We start from the raw sequence: 23,712 nt of genomic DNA, 5'->3' as shown, positions 1-23,712 counted from the left end.
ACCCACCATACTTTTACAGATACTACTGTTATTTTGTAACGGAATGTAGTTTTCAGAGTTTTTTAGGTGAGAATGTAATTGTTTAGACCTCAGATTTATGATTTATTTAGAAACATAGCGCCTATTTGAAAATTTGTTTAGACGCTTTCGGAGATGCGAGCTCCAGCCCGCCAGTGACCGTTCAGCGCTCATGTACCCGCAGAGAATAGCTTCATCTTGGCCAGTCCTTCTGGAATTTGCTGCTGGCTCTTATGTACAGTAGATAGTGTTTAAACATGTGGTATAATTCGTTTTGGGTATATCAAACAGGCAATCTTTGGTCTTATTAATATATTACTTGTTTCAGAGCTAATAGATTTGCCTTAAGGACTATATTAAATTTCATAACTTTATATTTACATTGAAATTAAATCTGTAGTAACTAGAGCGCTGCTTTTGTATGTTTGACTGAACTGTTTGCTTGTGTTTATTTCCTATTTAACTTCTTATACTGTTATAATGGCTATTGTTGTTAATTAAAATATTATTGTTCAATAAATAATATTTTATATGAATGACATGCCGTATTTTTTGGTATTGAGAAAGAGTCCGTTAGTGATTTCGACTAACGAACAGCAAAGGCTGTCTTTATCATTAAGAGTCATTCAGATTTTTATATTGAAATGGACCGAAACAAGGAAACAAGGACATTGTTTTTACTTTAAACATCTGACAAGACGAAACCGACAAATGCACTGAATAGCACTGTTATAGGAATGTCTTAAATGTTAAAAGAACAAGGAAAAGGACAAAGACATTGCTTTCCTCAGCAGACATTCAAACTGATTTTGTGATTATGGTTACAAGATTGACCTGAAGAATATCAGCTAGATGCAGTTAATACACTCACTCAGGTGATCTCTCTCTCATAATACTCTACATATTACAGTGAGTTTCATTGAAGCGACTCAACGTCCCTTCGTTACTAGTTCTAAAGTAATGTTTTAGAATTAGTAACGGAGGCTTGGGCTCAACTGTTAAACTGTCAACTTGATAATTGAATCCATGGCAGAAGGAAGTAGTTTCTCACAAAAGAGGGTTTTTAAAGACACTCTGATGTTGTTCTTTTTATTTGTTGTCTATTTATTTACACACTTGTGCCGTTGAACTGTTGTATAAACACAATATCACCAAATTAGCCATGCAATAAGGCTGTATATCAGCAAGTTGTGATTGCCGAATCACAGCTGTGCTGATATACAGCCTAATCGCACGGCTACTCGTGTGATATTGCTCATATAATGTTACAATACTATTGTATTATGCGACTTAGCTATCAATTTGCTTTTGAAATTCATTAATTTCAACAAATTTACCATCAATACAGACCCTGCATCTATTGCATCCACCATATTTTCTCACTGATAAGGCCCCAACATGGAAAGATTTTTTTAAAACAATCTTTCCAACATAACTTGAATGCATATAAGCATAAGCATCATATAAGACTGTATAAAAAACCTTGATTCTAATGGCCAAACGTTTGTTTTGTGCAAAGTAAAAAAAAATAAAAAGGAATAGTCAAATGTCAATGTCATTTTTTCCTTGCTATTGTTCTGCTCTTTTTCACCTATGCTTTTCCAGGCCCTTTGGTTCCAAAGAGCGTATTTAAGTAATATACACTTTAACATAACAGAAAGATCCATGTCATTACACCCAAGAAAGGGCCAGGAAAGGTCTTTGTCCCATGTGAAAAGAAGCTAAATCATTTCTAAAATACAAGCTTTGTCCATTATTCTCTCACCGACAATACTAGGGATTCTCGGAGAGCAGCTGCACTCTAACAGCCCTAGCAGACTCCTGTCCCTGAGGTCTCAGCGGCTCCTCGCTCTCTCTCTGCCCACAACTCTGAGCATGTCGCCATGTTTCCGTGGAAACAGGCAGTCTCTCCTAACTGCTGGGCTGACTGTGTGATTACTGATCTCCTCCTGAGGTCTAGAGAGGCTTTGCAGGTCAAGTCATGTGACCTTAACAGGTAATGGTAAAACAGGGCCAAACACAGATTGGCTGTTGTGTATTAGTTGTGCTTTATTTAAGCATGTGAAGCTGCGGTATTCCAATCCCTCACAGAGGGGTTCATCAATTCCACACCGATAAAACGTGGGCATTTCGACACGCAAACTATCATTCTTAGCCTGACAATCAAAGCACCAACATTCCTGATCAATCAAACAGCAGAGGGGCGCCATGTACACCGTACGCCCCCTCAGGTCACCATCATCATCACCATCAAGCTGTGCTGATACAAACTACTGAAGCGCATGTGACTCAGCAGCATACGGACATGCTGACCAGCGAATTAGAGCCCTGCGAGAGACCGTGCCAGAGACATTTCATCCCTGAGGGAGACGCGGCTCAGGCTGGTCGGTCTACCTCTCAACCACATTGACAGCGTGGAAATAGCAATCTGCCTAGCGAGAGGGCGTCATCTTGGTCGCACAAAACCTAGCTTCCACAATAAAACTCAATAAAGGTGGGATATTGTGAACAAGAAAAACAGAAACAAGGTAAATAAAAGAGCTGACAGCTTCTCTGCAAGCCCTCACATTCTCCCATCCACAGGAAATGCACAGAGAAGTCAGGTGGAATGGCAGGAAGTTCAGCAACCTCTGAACTGAGAGAAACTTCTAAAGGAAAGGACTTGTTTGGGGTGAACACTGTCAGACAGTTCTTCAATAGAGCCAATCCCAGAGTAACTTTCCTGCTCTGCCCTGAGAAATGATGCAACATTTAAAACATACTTCCATGCTTATCAAATCGAGCAGATTTTACTGCTGACAGGTTATAGAAAAATCACTCCACACACAAGCGGCATGAAAGCATTGATTGAACGGGCCATCTCCCAGCAAATAAATGGGTCTATTGCGGCAGCTTATTGCTGTATTGTAAATAACAACATTTACCTGTGCTTCCTTATCTTCAAGGTTCCTCATGTACATCTACGGGCCTTTCTCATAGCTCCAGCAACACAATAAAACAGCATTTTAAATGACAACTGACACTTGCGGAGGCAATAACGGAGCCCCTCTAAATAAATAAAATAAAACAAATAACAAGCAGCCTCATATGGGCTATGCGACCACACTACGTGAGAAATAGTAAAAGCCAGTCTGCAATTACTGCATTACAGAGCTGTGAAATGAGGAAACATTGCCATCTCCCAGACAGTATATATTTATAAAGATTATTACCGTCATTTTTGAGAAAGTGGGGGCGAGGGGCGAAAGTAAGTGACAATAACAACATGAGCAGCTATGAACATTTCAGAAACAATAGTGACATGCTGTAATGTGACTGGGACAAAGACATGGCTTTGCAAATGGGTTGTGCCGAACGTCCCACAGCAAAATGGAACGTATTTATAGGATGGGGGTGGGGGGTGCACTCAATATTTCTTTTTCACTGTTCAATCAACACAGAACGTGTGTGTGTGGAAAATCTAATTAAGTGATACATTCTCAGTACGCTGTCTGGGGGGAAGAATGAATACAATGAAACCCATTTAGATACAGAACATTAGAATAAACAGATTAGATCACAGATTATGATTATTTGCCTAAAAACTATTGCTCATCCTTGGTGTTACAATATTTAAATGCTAATATGTGTTAGGCAGTGATCCATTTCAAAGAAAAACTGCTTAAACTAACAAAAAAAAGGTTCGAGTTTATTCTCGGAGAGCACAATTGAGAAATCACTCATTTCCAAATGTGCAATTTACATGCATGGATTGGGAGAAGAAAAAGTAGAACTTTCAAATTACAGCCTATAAAATACAGTAATGCTGAAAATAAAAAACAGAATTCTAAAGCCATAGAAATTAATTTTCTGGATATTCACAAAAAAACAAAAAAGAGAGGAGAAAAGAGAGAAAGGCAAAGACAGAGAAATATTGCACGATAACGAATCAAAAGCGAATAAATAATTTTGCTACTTACCGCAACTTTGCTCCCAGTTATCTGCATGCAGCGGTCAGCGGAGGGAAGTTAATGTGCAAAAAGACACAAACAGCACAATCATTAGTAGGCCAAAATCTCTTTGGTACTATTCTGCTGAAGTATTAGAGCTTACACTTAAATCACTAGCACACTGGCCCTCTCTGCTACGCTGCCTACTCAGCTGAGAATTACACACATAACAAGCTGGAGAGAGAGGGTTTAGACGGACACTAAAGACAATGTCTGCCATTTTGATGACTGCTTGGAATTTAAGGATCATGATGAATTGATCTCCGATTGAGTTTTTGAAAGTGTCTCTCTGTTTGCTCATTGGTTTTGATGACTGTGGAGAAAAAAGTCTGGTGAAATGATTGATGCAAAAATGTTATGCTTTAAACTATATAAAAAAAGCTTTGCCTCAACAATCTACTGTTTCCAATCCGCAAATCACTTCAGGACAATCAAGCAGATTCTATATTAAGGGCATTTTTTGACAGTCAATGCAAAAATCCAGAGGGGATCATCACTCAATGACATTTTGTAAGAATCTAGTAGATTTTTACAAAATTAACCCCAACGTGTTATTTTATTCATGAGCAGATGGCCTCCTAAAATGCCTCTATAGGCCAAAAATCAATCAAATGTCACTAGTGGTTTCTATCAAGTGTCAAATTATACATAGCTCAAAGCTCAATGAAGTCAGCATATTTTTTTTATTTTATTTTTTTTTTGGGGGGGGGGGTTGGCCAAGTCATAATGACAATTACTAGGCTGAATATCTATGGAAGGTTTTCTTCTGGGAGCCGAATTTTGTCCACAACTGAAACTGATATAAAACTAGATTTATCTGAAATGAGCACTATTCTCACTTCTTCAGCAATAGAAAACTGGAGGTGGTAGTTTCTAAATCTGATCCATTCTTTTTCTTTTAACATAGCTGTCCTTTGTTTTTAACAAACTCCCACAATCCCATTTTTAGGTTAAGGTTTATTACTATAATAAAGTCAATTTTAACAGCATAACCTTTTGATCAATAGAGTACTACTTTTGAGTCCAATTTAGCGCATCCCTGGCAAATATGCTCAAACAAATCATTAAAGGTTTGGGTCTTGACCCTAAACAAAAAGTCACCTGCTTGTGCTATCTATCACCAGACATGCTGGATGGCTGCCAAGTATTGTTAGCACCATGCCGTGTTTGGCTGGGTTTGATGAATGTTGTATTTTTATTGCAGCCTGATCAAAAGAACAGACATTATCTTGAAACCACATAAAGAACTGTCAGGGAGGAACCTGAGGGGAAAAGCTGCTGCTAACATCAATTTACACAAATTCTCAAAAAAAAAACAACACCTCATTGTCACTTTACTGTGGTATTAATACTGTCAATTTCTTAGGAGCCAGAAGAGCAGGAAAAAAAACATGAAAACTAGATGATGGTAATTGTTGTAATGCAGAATTAGGCAGTCATGTAATATGCTAATTATAAAGGAGCTCTATTATGAGTAGCTCCTGTAAACAAACTTCAGAAGAAATGTCATCTTATCAAGAGATGGGTATTTATATCCTCATTCCTGCTCTTCTCATGATCATCAAATGCTCCATGATACAAATCTAATCATTTAGTTATTTATTTATTAGCTCCTGCATCCTAGACAGGATCATATCATCTCTCAGGAACTGTCATAAATGATTACAAGAACTTGTGCTGTAATTAAGTTTCCATATCTCTGTAATACCACAATATTGACAATGTTCACATTAATATCATGGGTATCACGGCATTGTTTCCTTCCCCCTCAAAGACCCTGCCTAGACACATTCTGTTCCTTACATGAATAATTTCATTTAAGTGTGAAACAGTAAAGCATTTTACTGGTCAAGTCAAAGCTTTTCATGACATTGGCAGAGAAGAGAGCAATGACTGTGTTAGTTAAAGAAATTCTTTGGCATTCATGAGAACAATGACACACCTGTCAGAGACTGAAAAGTGAGAAAGCATTTCATGAAAAGTTAATGGTTAAGGACATCCTCTGAGTGGCGAGGCATCATTGGTTTGCATTGTATGTGGCTTATAGTTACGCTCAGGTTACATATCCCCAGCAAAATGAAGATGTTTAGCATAAAAAAAAAAAAGACAAATATTATTTTTATGGAATATAGGTAAACCTCGGTCGTATCAAACAGCTTTATGAGGGAAGTACTAAAAATAAGTTTTGTATTATTTAAAAAAAGATTTCATTTTTTGGGGGGAGTAGTGTGTATATACTTAAGCAGAGCTGTATATTTAAATGCAAAAGCGCTTTCTCTTAATAAGACATTATTGTGGTGGTGGCAGTCATTTAAAAGCCTCATACTGACCACCTGGAAAGTGTGGTGAGAGCTCTTAGCTGTGCATGCTAAAGGACTCAAGTGAAGAAAATCTCCAAAAATGTTAATAAAATTTAAATAACACAACACATGACAAGGACTTAATGATTAAAGCAATAAATATGCATTTTATATATTACTTTTCTTTGGCAAATAGATGTTCAAAATTGTTCAGTGTGAACAAACAAAAAAAAAGCTGTGACCATATAATATAATGAAAGCATGCATAAATGTGTTGCAAGGGAAAAGGTGTTGGCTGTAAATAATAAAAGGAGCTGTGAACCATGGGAGCTGTAAGTTTCTGTCACACAAGCAATAATATCTGAGCTATCAAAGAGGACAGACAACGCTTGGTGTGAATCTTCTCTATTGTTCCGTCTTTCTTTTATTTCATCGCTCTGCCCTCCTGCCAGGCAGGAGCTGTGGGAGTCTGAAGCACACAGACAGACAGGCAGGCAGGCTGCGACAGGAGTGGATCGGATGGGTTTGTTTTCCCACTAATATTTACTCTGTAAAGCTGTGTGCTGAAACACAATCTACTGTAGGCAGATCGGCACACTCGGGAGATAGCAGCAGATTAAGTGGGATGGATGGACTCTGCTCTCCCTTCTTTTATTTAGACGGGTTTGGGTTATTAATGCGGAGGTGTGCAGAGGCCGTCTCCATGCTGTCTGCTCTTGGCCTCGCTCACCCCTGCTAAATTACACCTGCAGCGGCTCAAGCGGGGACCACGGGCCTCCTCTACCGTCAGACCACCACTTAATTACTCCCACTCGCCAACCAAAGAGAGGACATTGACCCAGTGCAGTCAGAGACAGACAGCACAGGAGAGACTTTCTCTGGACGTGTGTCAGTGTGTTCATGTCAGCATTAGTCCATGCAACTCACAACTTTAAAAACACCCTCAGTAGCTATTCGATATACAAAGAAATTGCATTCATAGTAGTGATTCTGAGAGGGAACAGAATGTGAAGGTTTGAGCTACAAATTAGTCAAGTGAAAAAATGACGCAAAAAAAAAATAAATAAATAAATAAATCCTGCCATCTCATGCTTCCAGCAGCTGTAAAATTTTAGAACTTTGTTAAAGTCAACATGGAATCAAAATATCAAAATGAACCCATTTACTTTCTCAATACGTGTTCCAGGTCTTATTCTGTGCAATTTATGAATACACTTTATTTGAAAAATAATAATAATAAAAGTTTGCCTTTGTAAACTTTTCAAGATTCCCACTCTATAAATTAATCTATTAATGTCTAAGACAATTTATGGCCAATGAACCAAGATGAGTACAAGTAGAAAAAACAACCACATAAATAGTATTTTTATGCTTATAAAAAAAAAACACAATTTTATAATTCATGATATCTGCAGGAACCCTGAATAACAATTCTCACATTTAATTAACATAACCTTTTTCAACCCCCTCCAACCACTTTTTTTTTTCATGATGTAAAAAGATTTAAATGAATAAAAGCACACTCCTACAGCCCTTTTTTTCTATTTCACTCAGAAACACATCACATTACAGAATTAAATGGACACATTCTGGTTCATGTTGACTTAAATAGTTTTTCAGCAGAAAGAGGCATAAACACTGTTTGACTAATAGGCAAATGTCTCTAAAAGACGAGTGCACTTTTTAAATAATCAGAGAGAAGATTTTTTCCAGTGGCTTAAAGTTACATTAATTGCGTCATAATTAGCAATACATTTAAAAAAAAAAAAAAACAGTAGTATAACTTGTGCAAGGCTGAATATTTGCGCTACTCCCACAAAATCGGCAGCATGCAGATATGATATGCAGCATGGTTAGTAGCTTGAGCTGAATGTTTAAAAGAGGAGGAGTAGGAGCAGATTTCTGGGTGCTAAAGTTGAGCATTACAGGGAAAAGTGTGTTGTGCCTGTGTTAAACATCTCTTATCACATAAAAGCACATCTCTTCCCTAGAATGGAGAGCACACGTTCCCAACCTCCTCCTTGCTTGTCAGAGCGCTGTGTTCAGCCTCCACAGTGACATGCTGCTGGTGAGTGCCTCTGGTGGTGCTGAGAGGGCTACAGGGGTGTACAGAGACAAAAACCCCCTCTCCCCTTCCTACTTTGAGACTACAATACTAATATGTGAGGCTCACAGGGCTGACAATGAGCCTGCTGCAGAATTCAATCATCTCTGATTATCATCATTATTAATAATGCCGGTTAATTATCATAGCCGAGAGGAAAGCTAATGAAAACGGACGCTGAAGGCTGGCCAAAGGAGCCGCCTACGGAGCGAGCGAGGGGAACGTAGTGTTTACGTGGAGTGTAACCTCGGCAGGAACTACTTCATAAAGGGAATGAAGAGAATTCGCCCCAAAAGCCTTGGATTACCCCGTGAGGCAGTGGCGTTCCAGCCTTTATTCATCTACGGTGATGAAAGAGCCATGTTTCAGCTTACCGAGCAGAGACAGTGATGCGTACCAAATTCTAATGAAAACTTGATCCCCGGCAATATGAAGCTTTTGGAAAGTGCAATACAACAAAAGCAGCCTGATAAGCACCCAGGAAAAAAAAAAAAAAAGTGAGACGGGAAAAATACAAAATAAATAAATCAGAATAAATAATAAATAAAAGAGCTAAAGGAGGCGGCAATCAAAGATTTGGGGCTTTAGCAAGAGAGGCAGAAAGCAGATCAGGTTAAGCTCATTATTCCGTAGTGTCTCGTCATGTGATTCATCCCCACTCTCTCCTCTGTCTGTTTCTCTCACTTTCTAAGACCGGCCGCCCCAGTGTCGTGGTGCACTTACAGATTTGGCCGTAGCAGAAATGTACTGGACCACCATCTCCCGTTTGGTGCTCAGGTCCTTTCCTCGTAAGGGGGCCTTACGCTCTTCATTCAGGTTCATGTCCTCCTGTAAACACATAAAAAAATATATATTTTACATATATTACAATACATATTGAATATATTAAATTAATAAACTAAATAAACATTAAAAACATAAATGTAATATATTTTAAAGTAATTTAAATCTGAAATTTGTTCTCACTGCACATTCATGATCACAGTAAGGACACTGTTCTATAGAACCAAGGTTAGATTGAGTGCTGAATCCTTGATATATGTTTATCAATTCCATGACAAGTCAAGGAGATGTCATATGTGCAACAAAGAGTCTTTCTCCTGCAATACACCCAGGACGCATTTATATGGAACCATGCTGCCCTCTGGTGAAGAGAAAAGGGACTGTGTGTTCTTTGCTTTCAAACGAGACCAATGAATGTGTGGGTGTCCACAAAGAAGAAAAAATGACAATGACAATACTCAAGGAGGAAAGGGTGAGGGTTGTTGATTTCAAAGCTACTTGTACATCTTTTCATTAAGCTTTAAAAAAAAAAAAAAAAAAAATTTAATCTAACACTTATTTTAAAAAAGAGAGAAAGAGAGAGATGTCAAATTTGAAATCTGTGACTCTGGGTGTTTGCTACATGTTGCCAACAGCACATCCATTGAATTAATAATAAAAGGAAGGACATCTTTTCAAAGATGAACATTTCAACAGTTTTAAATCAAACCACTATGTCTCTCCTTTCCCCTCACGTAAAACAAGGCCTTTAATGAATCAGTGAGCCCTGTTGATGTGGCATCTTAATTGGCTCCTTAATCCTGTTCCCGCTCTCCAGCATGATTTACCCATCATGATTAATTATGTCCTCAAAGCTTGGAATTATTAAATCAAAGGCCAGGGCTGGCATAATTGAATCCTTTTACGAAAGCATCCGGATCTGCTAATGCAAAGGTATAAATAAGTACCTTTTTTTTCCCTCTTCAGCTGCAATGTGAGACCAGTTGCTTCATACTCTTAACTTGAAGCCCTATTAATCTCAGTGCTGGGGAAACTTCATAACATCATCCATAGAAACAATGCAATTACCAATACAGACCATTAAAACTAAAAGAATACAGTGTGTAAGGAATGACAGTTTGATCCCCCAAGGGCACGGAGAAGGGGTTCCAGGCAAATGGAAGATCAGTAGATCTGTCTTTCACTTTAAAATGTTGTGGAGAGTGGCCAAGTTCCCTGGAGGAACAAAGGCATAATTTTTCATGTTTGATCTTGGTCAATTGGGTTATTTTGCAGCGGGATTCTGAGGAATTCACCAAAATCGAAGCAATCCGCTTAGGAAAGTAAGGACAGACGGAAGAACGCTTATTAGTTAAAGTGCCATACATCAAAATAAGCCAAATGTACTTTTGAGAATCCAGCAAAGTTCAAGGAGAAGATATTTCTCCTTCAATCTCGGAACAGGATTGACACAATTATCCTGCGACTGATATTTAAGTGCACCTGGCTACATTTGCTAAATAACTGAAGAACACGCACAGAAGGCAAAAGTATGTTGGACATCCCCCAAGACTGCTAGACATTGAACAAGAATGGAGAGACGGCATCTGAGTGAGTTGACTGAATGCTGCCAGAGTATAGTTTAGAGAGGGAGGATGAAGAGTAGTTTGGGGGGTGATTGCATCTGCAGGGGTAACGGTCTGACCTCATCAATCCTAGAGTCCTTCTTCGGACAAGGCGCCTCTCTCTCTGTCTTAATATTAATGGTGCAGGAGGACTAGCAGTGGTTGACTGAATGATGATGCAAACTGGAGGAGCTGGCATGTCACATCCTGCCAGTGCTGTTTCTCAGCACGAGAGGCGCGTTAAGAGCCCTCACCCGTGTCTTAACATGCCGTCACCCGGCTCATGAAAGGATTTACCGCTGTGCATTTTTATCAGGCCTTGGGTCCAGCTGCGCGCATGCACGCACAATGGCAAGGACAAGCAACGCTGGCTCTATCTCTCTCGTCGTGCGCACATTAAGGCGAGCATATCATATGCTTAGTGCCATGGCCACTGACCCTGTTCATCAAAGAGATGGGGCTTTCATTTGTCGAAGAGCTCCTCTGTTTACCAGAGCCCTTTGATGACCAACCACATTAGTGCATCCTTATTTTTCTTCCATTCGCTGCACTGCAATCTCAGAGATCTGCCCACCGGCATTAAAGTGCGAGTGTGTTTGTGTGTGAGTTGGGGGTGGGGGGGTAATTTATTTGCATTTGGTCAATACTTTAATGTTTGTATATTGAAGAACGACCTCAAATTTAGCCTTAACACTGATGATGTGAATCGATATATGTGTGTGCCACGGAGAGAAACAGGAGTATGAAAGATCTCCCACAGTTTCATATATTAGATTGGATGTGCTTTAGTTTTGTGGCTCATGAATCTTTCCTATATGGAGACCAATAGACTAGCTGATCTATAATCTCAATGTCAATGGCAGCTGGAAGAGCAAAGCATTTTCCCTCAATTGCTTCGTTATGATTATTATGCTTTCAATGCAAAAAAAAGCCAATTCCGTTCCATGCAACCTGTAAACCTGCCTGGCTTGTCAAGCAGCAAATTGAAGCCTAGGTTTAATGTTCCGCTATCTGGAGAACAAAAACAGCAATTGAGAGGTTATGTGAGTGACAGGCAGTTACTAACGCAATGAAGAAATATGGAAGGCCAAGTGTCTCTGGCAGATGAAAGATTGGCGCAAACATTTGAAACAAATGAACAAAACTGATTATAGCCCACCATGTCAGAGAATGCAAGGCGATTACAGAAAATGTGCTGCATGACTCAGTTCTACATATGACAGGCCATGCTTGCACAATACATTTGAAAAAAGGAGGAAGACAGGCATAGGTCTTACATTTTGAAAGCCCTAAGACCGCACTATCCTTCTAAGTTCAATAACATCAATGGAAAATAAGGGTGAATGAAAAATTAGACACTTGGGGATGCTGTTCAACTATATGTTCTGCCGTCACATTAAAATATTTTTACTCGGAAAAAAAAAACAAAAAAAAACAAGAGAACCAATGTTTGATGTCAAACCTGACGCAATGTGTCGAAATGTGCAATATTTTTTTAAGCTACAGCACAGAACAATTTTATTAATGATGACCTAAATTTAGTCCATTTATCACTTAAAAAAATTCAAACTTCATTTTGTCCTTTTTGAGTCTTGCATACATTATAAAAAAAAAAAAAACTTTTAAATTTCTTCTTGTTTTCTGTTCCACAAAGAAAGAAAGAAAAAAAATACAGTATACTGTAGCATTTAAAAGTTTGGATATTTTTTTTTTTTTAATTAATTGTTTTATTCAGCAAGGATACATTTGATGTAATTTGTCAAAAGTGACAAATACATTTACAATGTCACAAAAAAAGGATCTAATTCAAATAAAAGCTGTTCTTTTGAAGTTTTGATTTATTAAGGAACCCTGAAAAAATGTATCAAGGTTTGAAAAAAATAATAAGCTGCACAACTGTTTTCAACATTGATAATGAGAAATGTTACTTGAGCTTTGAAGCTAAGGAATAAATTTTAAAATGAATATAAAAACTTTATTTTCAATTGTAATAATGTTTCACAATATTACTGTTTTTATTCCAAACCTTTGAATGATGCATTCACTATTACTAAATGTTTCCTTTAAAAAAGAGAAAAAAAAAATCACATTGGCCAGCAAACCATACTAGTTCAAGTATATGTAATTTGACTTTGATTGTCTCTGTTATACCAACCTGAAAGCAAAAGAAATATCAATGGAATGTCACTGCAAGCATCACACAGAACAAAACCGAGCTGTTGACCACCACACGATAAGCAGTCCATTTCCCCCCATAAATGCTGCCTCTTTTGAAAAATCAAAGAATTTTGATTGTGGGGAGTCCAGTAATCTTCTTTTGTCTTTGAAGCAAGTACAGGTCAGTTATCAATGTGGTATCTACCTAATGAGGTGTACAATTCACAGTTGAGCCTAGAAGGCAGTTTAGAGTACATAAAATGGGCACTGAAAATCTGCTCTTCTCAGGTGCTGCAAAATTGGCAGTTTTTCATCTACAGACAATGAATCCACAGAAACGGTCAAATAATAAAAAAAAAAAGCATCACAGACAGACTCTGCTGTGACAGACACAGGTTGGGGAGAGCTCTGTCTGAGAAATAATCCTTCCATTGTTCTACAGCCAGATTTTGTTATTTGACTTGTCTAGGCCAAAACAAGCGCGGGTTCAATTGAGGCCTGTGTATGCAGCAGCCCTGTCGATTTTGGTGTCTTGGGGATTGAGGAGATGTGTGTCTCTGTACAGATAAACAGAGCAGGGACTTCACAGGTAGGGTGAAGACTGCATTCAGCCCTAACTGTGAGTAAAATAAAACTGCTTAGACAATAATGCACTGCTTCTCCCCAACTGTAACAGTAGCTTGTTCTATCCTATGTGGCGGATGCTCTATTGACAGCTGTCAACATATCACACTTCATGACAGAATTAGCCAGAAGAGTCATGCATATAAAAGCATGGTAGCTAATGTATATTCTCTCCCAGAGGGGAAAACGAACAAGTGTCAAGCCAAGCCAACGCTGAGTTAATGCAACCTGTCGGCAGAGAGCGTAAACCTCTCAAGTCCCATTCTCCACTCGTGATTGACAGCAGAAGAGAGATGAGGAAATATAAGGGGCCCTATTTTAACGATCTAAGCGCATGGTCTAAAGCACATGGCGCAAGTGCAGTTAGGGATTGTCCGAATCCACTTTTGGTAGGTTAACAACGGGAAAATTGGTCGGCATGCTCGACGCATGGTCTAAAAGAGTTGTCCCTATTCTCTTAATGAGTAATCGGTGTGTTTTGACGTAACGTGCAATAAACCAATGAGAGTCTCATCTCCCATTCCCATTCCCAAGCACGAGTTTAAAGCGCGCGAGCAAACCATCTACGGGACAAGCCGGATTCCACCAAAGCATTTTCTCTTTATGCACACAATAATAATATTTTACATAGTAATCCTTTTATTTATAATATTTGCCATTTTTGTGCTGCTGCACGTCCCTGTGTGTGTAATAAGCAGAGTGTATGCGCACTGTGCACTCGCCTTTAGGCGCATATTACTAACACACTCTTTAAATAACAAAAAAGGTTTTTCAATTTCAACATTTATTTGGCCTTTTAATTACATTTTTAATTAAAACAACCTTCACATAAACTCATTATGTAATAAACGCCATATTTACCTGTGGCATTCCTACCTGTCTAGCAGGTAGGAAATATACAGAAAGTGAAAGTTATAAAGTTATCAAACACTACAGTCTTTACTGCATAAATTCTAAATTAAATATAGATTAATACTTATTAAAGCTACAATTTTGTTCTTTGATTAACATTAATGACATCACAGCAACTGGTTTATTAGGCTGCTGTGACTTTAAGACCTGCCGTTGCCGAACATGACGCAAATCTGACGCATCTAATTTTCTCAACTATTTAAGGTCTTTTAAGATGCTATTTAACTCATTTTAGTCTGCTCTTATAAGGATACTCGGCATAATTATGTGTGTTATTGTTTGTTCAAGCATGAAAGAGACCAACGTTATTTGTTATGAAGGGAATTAACACCTGCTACCTACAACATGTCAATGGTGCCTAAAACATTCGAAAGTTGTGTGTTCTGTTAGGCATGACACTGCCTTTGGATGCACTATATCTATGTACCATAATATTTCATGAGTTCGTTTGCCCTTTTTTTGTTCAACTTTGTTACCCAACGCAGCACTCGTCGCTGTCACTTTTTACCCAGCCATCCGATCACTGTGGAGGAGGGCGGGACAAATTCTACACCAACCAAACATTCTACTTGTACAACGACTAAACAACAATGGAGAACTTAATATTGATGGTTACTGCATTTTTATATTCAGTAATATTCTTCAAAATGAGATACTAGTAGCACTTTACTGTCTTGGATATTCCAAATCATAACAACAAAAGCGTATCAGCTGGAAAAACACTGCTCCTCCAAAGCGCCCTAGCTGGCTGTATTCCGAAACTGGCTGTATTTCTTTGGTGGACACGTTAATTGAATATTTATTGCTAGGCAACTAAAAAGTTGATTTGAGCAACTTAGTTGATCAACAAACAAGTTTTAAACTTAAGCTTTTATGCTGCTGGCAAAGTGTGTGAGAGGTAAAATGTCACAGAGAAAACTAGGTTTGATAGCCTAATTGACACCCTTAACATGAGCTCTATGCTTTGATATGTATCAGTGATATAGGGCGTCTGAGGTCATACAGTGCCTGAGGCACAGTGCAGATCACAGGGTGAGAAAACAAACTCACCATCATCTTCTCAAACAAGTCGACGATCTCTTTCTCTGACAGGTTCATGGAGCGCTCGTCGAAGAAAGGCTGGGGCACAGGCAGCTCGGTCTGGGTGGAGATGGGGTCTGTGGGGTGCTGGATAAGAGGCTTCTCCTTCTTCGTGCCTTGCTTTCGAAAACTGGTGATTCTGTCACGCTGGAGAGACAAATAACTAAGTAAATAACTTGTGCATATGTCAGAACAAATAAACACAACACATATATCTAACAGCGGAAATGCGTCCTGAATAACTATTATGACCATGTGAAATCCATGTGAGACCAGTTTTCTGAATGTATTTCCTATTAAAACAGGAAATTTAGGAGAGGCATATTAATGGGTTTGTCCGTTTAAAAAAAAAAAAAAAACAGCTAATAGGCTTTAACTATGAACATTGTCTTTTGACAGCATTTGATTGGACAAAAATCAACAGTCATCATTATTGTTGTTCATTTTTCCCTAGAGGAGATAATGTAAATTTGCATATACACTACTACAGTTAAAAAATGTGGGGTCTTGGAATGCATTAAATTGATCAAAAGTGACAGTAAAGACGTTGTTTTGATTTCATGGGGGTCTTTTTAAGTTAATACAAAACTATTTGGTTACTTATAAGAAAGTTTTAAAATACGGTTTAAAGTTCAAGGCTACACATTTGACTCACCTGCTCTCTTGTTATTTCAACTTTCCAAGCTGTACTTTTAAAAGCACAGGGCTGATATTACCTGTGTCATCTTTCCACTTGACATTCAAAATGAATACAGAGACAATGTCACACACAGCATTCTGAACTACATTAGACAGCAAGACATGACTATGACGTGTTTTAGGTTTCTATCTAATTAGAAAGAGATGCGAGTGGCTTCTGCCAGCTTTCCAGTCATGGGTTACTGGCTCAGAGAGAGTGAAATCAAATCATGCACCAGTCACTGTTAGTCTGTCATTGAAAACACAGAGGGAACATGCATATATGGATGAAATCAAAACGAATGAAATAAAAGAACCAAACACACTCTGTTGTAAAATGCAAGTGTTCAAGGAGAGACCAAAGACAAACTGAAGACGAGGTCTGGAAACTTATCATGAATGATTGCATCAAGTTGCCATGTGTCTGCTTGAACTCCAGCTTGCTGACCTGGAGTGAACTTTAGACTGATTGATTACGACAGACCTGATGACAGGGTGATAAAAAAAAAACAGTTTTGCTTTGCTTTTTGTCTTTGATCTCTCTCTGTCGATCACTTCACTTTAACAATGCCGAGTCGTGGTGAAGGTGAGAAAAAGAACAAAACATAAGAGAAAAAGAAAGACACACAAAATAAAAGAAACAGACACCTTACCATGTCATCAGCCAATGTTTTTATGTGTATGTTCTGTTGAAGGGAAGGGACAACAAGTGAGGGCAAATGAAAACACTGCTGTGTCTTTGTGCAAGGGAGAACCCATAACCACATGCAATAAATGACAGATTTATGCAAAAACAGCTTATGAGATCATAAGCAAACAACCAACTGCAGCTTGGGGAGTCAAACCCGCTGCTGGTATAAATCTGCATGAGTAACTTAAATAATTTAAACAGACATAAACTAAACTCTGTTACATGTAGTGGAGTCCTTTCATTTACACCATAAACAAGTATTTGTTTACATGACAGCAGGACTAATGAAGATGAATTCTTTTAAAAATATCACTTCACATCAACCGGCTTTCAAAAGTAAAAGAGCAGAATAAAGCTTTAATGAGCAAGACTAACTATAAACAGACACATTCTGCCCTGTGTCACAGCAGAAACAATACAGGAAATGGAGACCGACCACTCAGAGAAAAATGATTAGAGGAAATAGCAAAAGCTTGCCAAGGATCTTTGGTCCTAGTCGCTCTCCTTTCAGCTCCATGTGCTCTTTCCTCAAGATGAACAATCCGACTAATAGAATGACTGACTACATTTGGGTCGATGATAAATAAAGCCTCAAAAAAGTTATTTTTTTAATCTTTCAAAATTGATGGAATGCATATTTTTGAACAAGTTTTAATTGTTAATTAACATTTCAAAGTGTTTAAATTCTTTTTTTTTCTTCTTCTTTTCTTTTTTGTCAGGTGGTACAACCAAATATTTGAAAATATATATATATTCCTACTTTTATTAATAATGAAATCTTAGCAAAGTAACCTTCACAACATCTACAGTGCCTAACACATTATTATTTTGTGGTTGTGTATTTTATTAATATTAATTTATGATTATTGCATTCTAGTGGCCAGGTATTTAGTATCTTTTGGATCCGATTTTCCTTTTAAAAGACAGAAAAATTAATCATACAAGTATACCAGTAAATGCATTCAATACAATGACTACTCACAATCTGGTTTTCAGCCATTTGTTCACTTTGACCTATTATTTGTTGATTTAAATCAAGAATTTATGGTTAATAATGGTTGCACCACCTGATGAATATCAGTTGTGCTATACCTGACAACATTAATAATGACGGAATATGCTGAATAGTGCCTTTTTATTTGCCTTTCAATTACATATAAAAATAAAATAGAAATATGAGTGTTTTAGTCAATAGTCTCTATTGAAGTAAAAGTAGTAAATTTATCAAAAACAGAATAAATCACATGATATCACATTCAGAACGTAGAAACTGGAATAGGCTTCAATGCAACTGATTTGTTAGATACACTGTAATTGATCGTGATTGAATTATCACGTCATCTCATTGACCCATTTACGCAAATTTACATCAATCCAAATATTTAAAGGTGCAACGTACGAATTTTGCAGTAAAATATCCAAAAACCACTAGGCCAGTGTTACATATTTTGATCACTTGAGTATTTACAATATCACAACTGTTTGCAACTATTTGTAAATCGTGAGAAAATTGCAATTTTAACCAAGGCTCTGGGACGTGTGAGGAGTCGCCTTTCTATTGCAGCATACCCACGTTACCCTCGGTTTTCGGTTTTATTTTGTAGAAACCATGGAAACACCAAAGATGCTTTAATTTGTACATGTTTTAATAGGCAAGGGAACAACTGTTTTGATATATTTATAGACAGAAAACTAATTATTGTTATATAGCTCAACACGTTTAGTCATTGTTTAAATCAAATTTTCTTGATTTTTTTTTTTTGCGAGTACCATGCTTTACCACGCCTCAGAGAAAAACACTATTTTGTGAAGTAGCTAACATAGCATAATCAGATGCAGCTTTATTTTTAGTAACAGTAATACAGAATTTTCTCCATCATACAATTCGTTTTAAAATGAATTGTGTGCCATTTATCAACACAAGCCATCCAGCATTTAATATGATATTCTAAAAATTGATGTAGCTTACTGCATTGTGCAACAAGTGTCTCACAGCAGCCACCAAGTGAACTCACAGAGTAACGTTATAACATTTTCAACACACTCAAATGTATCTAATATGTTAAACAGAACAGTGTTACCTCATACTCATGACCGGAAAAGCGGAAACGGCGCCGACTGTGGCATAATAAAAGTTCTGCTGCTCGTGAGGCGTGTGTTGCGAAATCGCTACAGAGGCCTCGTTCAGCTCACACAACACTCGGTCCTGCTCTTCTTCATACTACAGTAACATTTATAATTACATCCATGAACATGATTTCTTACAAGAGATGGATGACCAATCACACCACATAAAATATACCATTTCTCTTATATACTCCTGTAAATTGTAACCTCAAATATATGTTGATTTAAAAAAAAAATGTTTATGGGATAGTTCAGCCAAATGAAAATTCTTACTCACCCTCATGTCATTCAAAACCTGTACAATTTTACAACATTTTCTTCTTCAGACACAAAATATTATATTTTGGAAAACCTATCATTGTGTGAAAATACACAGACAATTTTCCCAAATATAGTATTGTGTTCCACAGAAGGGTAAGTACACTCTAAAAAATGCTGGGTTAAAAACAACCCAAGTTGGGTTGAAAATGGACACACCCAGCGGTTGGGTTAAATGTTTGCCCAACCTGCTGGGTAGTTTTATTTAAACCAACTATTGTTTAAAAATTGCTATATGGCTAGCTTAAAATGAACCCAAAATAGTTGGGAAATTAAAAACCAGATGCAATTAGAGGCAACAATAATAGACAAAAGGTGAATGTTTATTAATAAGCTTTAATATTTTATTAATATAAATTTAATAGTTTAATAGTTTATTAATATAAAATTATTAATAAGCAATTTAATAAATGTTTATTGTTTAATAATTATCCATTGAACATTAATAAATGTTCATATCCAACATACTTTGGGTTCATTTTAATTAAGCAATACAGTAATTTTTAAACAATAGTTGAGTTAAATAAAACTACCCAGCAGGTTGGGCAAACATTTAACCCTACTGCTGGGTTAAAAAAAAAAACAATTGCTGGGTTTGTCCACTTTCAACTCAACTTGGGTTGTTTTTAACCCAGCATTTTTTAGAGTGTAAATGATGACATTTTTGTGTAAACTATCCCTTTATTGCCTCAACTGCTTATTAACATTTACTAACTTAGATATTCATTTATTCATTTAGAAAAGAACAAGCTAGTACAGAGTTTTCTTTAAAACACTAAAAAGAGAATAGTGCTGTGGCTTTTCTGGTAAAGATGGTGGACCAAAGTAGTCTTGCTGGTTGAGCTAATCAATCAACTCGACAGTGACACCAAAACATTGCCATCCCATGCTGGTTATCAGCATCCAAAACTCAACGCGTGCTGGTCTATGCAGCAGGGAGTGCTGAATCTCACCGTGAGTTCTGCTCTTCATGAAGCATCCCATTAGATACATTTTTAAACCTGCTCATTCTGACTGTATTGACCCCAAAAACACACAAAAAACAAAACACTTCTCCTCCTTGCCTTCACTCACTGCCTAACAGATGTGCTTTATCTTTTTGGCTACAGCAGGGATAGCCGTTTATGAGATGGAGCACGCAGGGGGAGATATGGGTCTCCATATGCCATGCAGAGCGAGATGAGTGTTAACGAGCAGAGCTCTGCGGAGAAGCTGCCATAAAGCAGAACTTCCCGCAGATTTCCTAGCTCTACTGTTAATCTCTCAGCCCCCCGGTCCTGCGTTTACCCAGCCATTATAGCACTGCCCCAGGGCTGCAGGCTGCACACAGCTTTTGCAACAGTTGGGATCTGAATGGAGGTGTGTCAAGGGAGTGGATCATCCATTACAATACACTAACCTTTATTAACAAAGAATGTTTAGTGCTTTAAAAGGGTCATAAAGAGGTCGGTTTAAAGCCCAAACTAAACTTGTCAGCAAAGACTTTCATGGAAAGATATTGTTTAAATAATAATGACTGTACAGGGATTATTGTATTACAGATCCAACTGCCTGCAGTGGCTTCATAGTGTAAGGCCCTGTATAACACGGATGTGCATTTGTTATTGAAAGTAATTAAAATCTTCAAATCTAATTAAAAACCATTTAACAACTTTGCATAATTGTGTTTTGACTCTAGGGCTGGTCATTAATATTGCAGCTCGACAACACATCAGACAGTCAACAGGGCCAAATATTGCATTATGATTTAACGACACTCCTTCAGGGCAACAGAACTTTATTAAATTCTTTATCAAAATAAAGCTTTATTCATTACAGAAAACTCCCAAACCCCCACAATAGCATAATTAATGCAGCCCCCAGCACCTACATAAACAGCGACATAAATTGCAGTTGCACAGGCCTAAGTAGTTCTGTAATGTGTTGACCTAAGTAAACTCTTAAGTTAGCTAATTGGAAACACTTCAGAGAAGAAAACAGCCTAGTTTTGGTTAGAGAGCACTAAATATATGGACTACTTGACAGTAGAAGTGCAAATGGTGGTATTATGTGTTCCTCCACTAGGTGGCACACACCAATCAAAACATACAGTTGGTCAATCAATGTTTTACAAAAGCCATTAAAGGCACTGAACAGCCTTATACATGTCCAAACTTTTTGAAAGGAGAAAGTAGCTTCTAGCTGACACCATCTTACATTGGGAAAACAACCAGAGAGGATGAGGATAGCAACAAAAATCTGGTGAAAATGCTTTCAGGGAAATCTGGTTATTTTAATTGGTCTTAATTGTAGTCAAACAATGGATCGCTTGAACCTAACAGTTCTTGGCAACTTGCAGTCACTTCGTCTTGAGAATGGAGCATTCAGAGGCCAACAACTCCTCTCGTTCACACTGTTCACACGGGGATGTTTTAATTAAACACAGAGCTGGAAAGAGAGTGTCAAACCCTCTAATAGATGTTCACAAATATCAAGATAGATTTCATGCAGCTAGAACGAGATATTAGAAAGAATGGTTTACTAACTGGTCATAAACCTTGGTGATGCAGATAATCCTGCAGTTTATTAAAGCCCAGAAAATTCTAGATTAAATATCAGCACTGTTCTTGTACTATGGAGTGCTCAAAAGAGCTTAGACCACTACCTACTAGAATCAACACTGACTGTTGGTTGTATTTGCCCAGAGAGTCAGACTACAGGCCAGCAGGATGCCAAACAATGGACTGATGGGAAGATAGACAATGGTAACAGCACATGCCAAATTAATAAATCACTTATAGAGACAAAAGATCAGCAACACGGCACAAATGATGTTGAATCGTTTTGAAAACAAATGCAAAATGATTTAAGGATTGGTGATAATTTAATAAACATAACATACAATCTTATGTCAAAACTACACCATTCAACCTGGTGAAAGGACTGTGCATCTATCCCTGACAAGATCATTTAGTTCATTTCAAATTAAATACACCATCTATTATAAATGATAAATTTAATTATTCACTGAACATCAAATTGCTGTTGCCACTAAGAAACACCACTTTACTTGTGGTGCACAATATATCGCCATCACATGAGTTATCAGCTGATAGATTTTAAATTTGTTTTCCATATTAGATATATATTAGCAAATCTGAAATATACTGTAAATTATAATGATGTGATGCCTAGTTGCCTACATTCACTTGTAGCATTTAAAACTATTGATTTTAGCTTTATTTTTCATTTATTTTAATAATATGAATATGTATAAATTGTATAAATAAGATTATACAATTTTATATACAATGGTCATTAATCAGTTATCAGTAATAATAATTATCGGCTTATTGGTGCTTATTGGTGCAAATAATCATACATTTTTACCTGTCTGTATAATACACAGGCTTACTACTTGAAAAATGAGTTTAAGTCAAAGCTTTTATTCATTAATTTACATTAGATGCACAACTAATGTGTAATATCCCTGTACTAAGAGTTCACTTAAGTGAAAATGGCCACAGAAAACAACTATAATTCAATCTGCCTTGCTTTAAACGTTGACATTAACATGCCAAAATGCACATTCAGCTGTGATGTTATCTGCAACTCATATTAGCCAATATAAAACTGAGAAACGGTCATAAATTTTCCATGGGAAAACAGCACAACACATAGTTTGCAGAAGCTGGCATCTTATAGCTCTGCTGGGGAGTCTGGGGTGATGCCAGACATGCCTGTTTGCCATCTCTGCAGAGATACTGCAGCAGGCCTCATATATCTATGTATTTGACTGTAATGTACATCATCATTTTCGCAATGAGGCAAAGTAGGAACATTCAGCAGAAGGGGTGGCCGAATCTTTTGACTACATTTTCAATCCATGGCTTATCTGAGTGTAGCCAGATAAGTCAGGGCATGCAGATGTAATCTGTCTAATGATATACAAGACTTAAGCTCTTTCCGGTGTTTGGCTTTCTGTGGTTGTCCCCCAAACAGAGGGGGAGCCTGTATCAACTCTTTCACTTCAGGAGAAGGAACGGTGATGTCAACGGTGGTGTTCAACTCAAATACACGTAAAATAACAATCCTTTGCACTCAGCCACTCTCAAAAGTTACTTTCGCTTTTCGGTCTCCTCCCCGTTTTCCCTCATCCTTTTTCTATGTCTTTTTCTACTGTTGCTCATCTCAGGCTTGACAATTCACTTCACCACTGCATGTAGTGTGGTTATACAAATCAGACCATAATCATACAGTGACCCAGTTATAAACTAGACACCACTGGTCAGAGAAAATGGGGGGAAATGGTAGCTTAGAATACAATCTATAAGAACGGAAAGTCATC

At 37.6% G+C, this 23,712-nt stretch overlaps 1 protein-coding gene across 9 annotated transcripts in view; it reads right to left on the bottom strand.

The window, feature by feature from the left end:
* diaph2 (diaphanous-related formin 2) overlaps positions 1–23,712 on the bottom strand; it is a 456,526-nt gene that overhangs the window by 417,421 nt on the left and 15,393 nt on the right. For 6 of the 9 annotated variants that reach the window (XR_010895340.1, XM_067388324.1, XM_067388359.1 and 3 more), the window contains exons 3-6: positions 16,903–16,935; positions 15,542–15,718; positions 9,135–9,239; positions 3,978–3,998 (exon numbers count right to left, since the gene is read on the bottom strand). Coding sequence is in view for 8 of the 9 variants with exons in the window: in XM_067388324.1 (XP_067244425.1) it covers positions 3,978–3,998; positions 9,135–9,239; positions 15,542–15,718; positions 16,903–16,935 (336 nt within the window). In the remaining variant the exon portion in view is untranslated. Of the gene's footprint in view, positions 1–3,977; positions 3,999–9,134; positions 9,240–15,541; positions 15,719–16,902; positions 16,936–19,021; positions 19,470–23,712 lie in introns of those variants that run through there. The other 3 variants (XM_067388379.1, XM_067388345.1, XM_067388349.1) reach the window with 3 other exon arrangements.

This window comes from Chanodichthys erythropterus, chromosome 1 (assembly GCF_024489055.1).
Source record: "Chanodichthys erythropterus isolate Z2021 chromosome 1, ASM2448905v1, whole genome shotgun sequence".
Classification (NCBI taxonomy): Eukaryota; Metazoa; Chordata; class Actinopteri; order Cypriniformes; family Xenocyprididae; genus Chanodichthys; species Chanodichthys erythropterus.
Note: the sequence above shows the minus strand (reverse complement) of the source record. Positions and strands in the feature narration are given on the sequence as shown.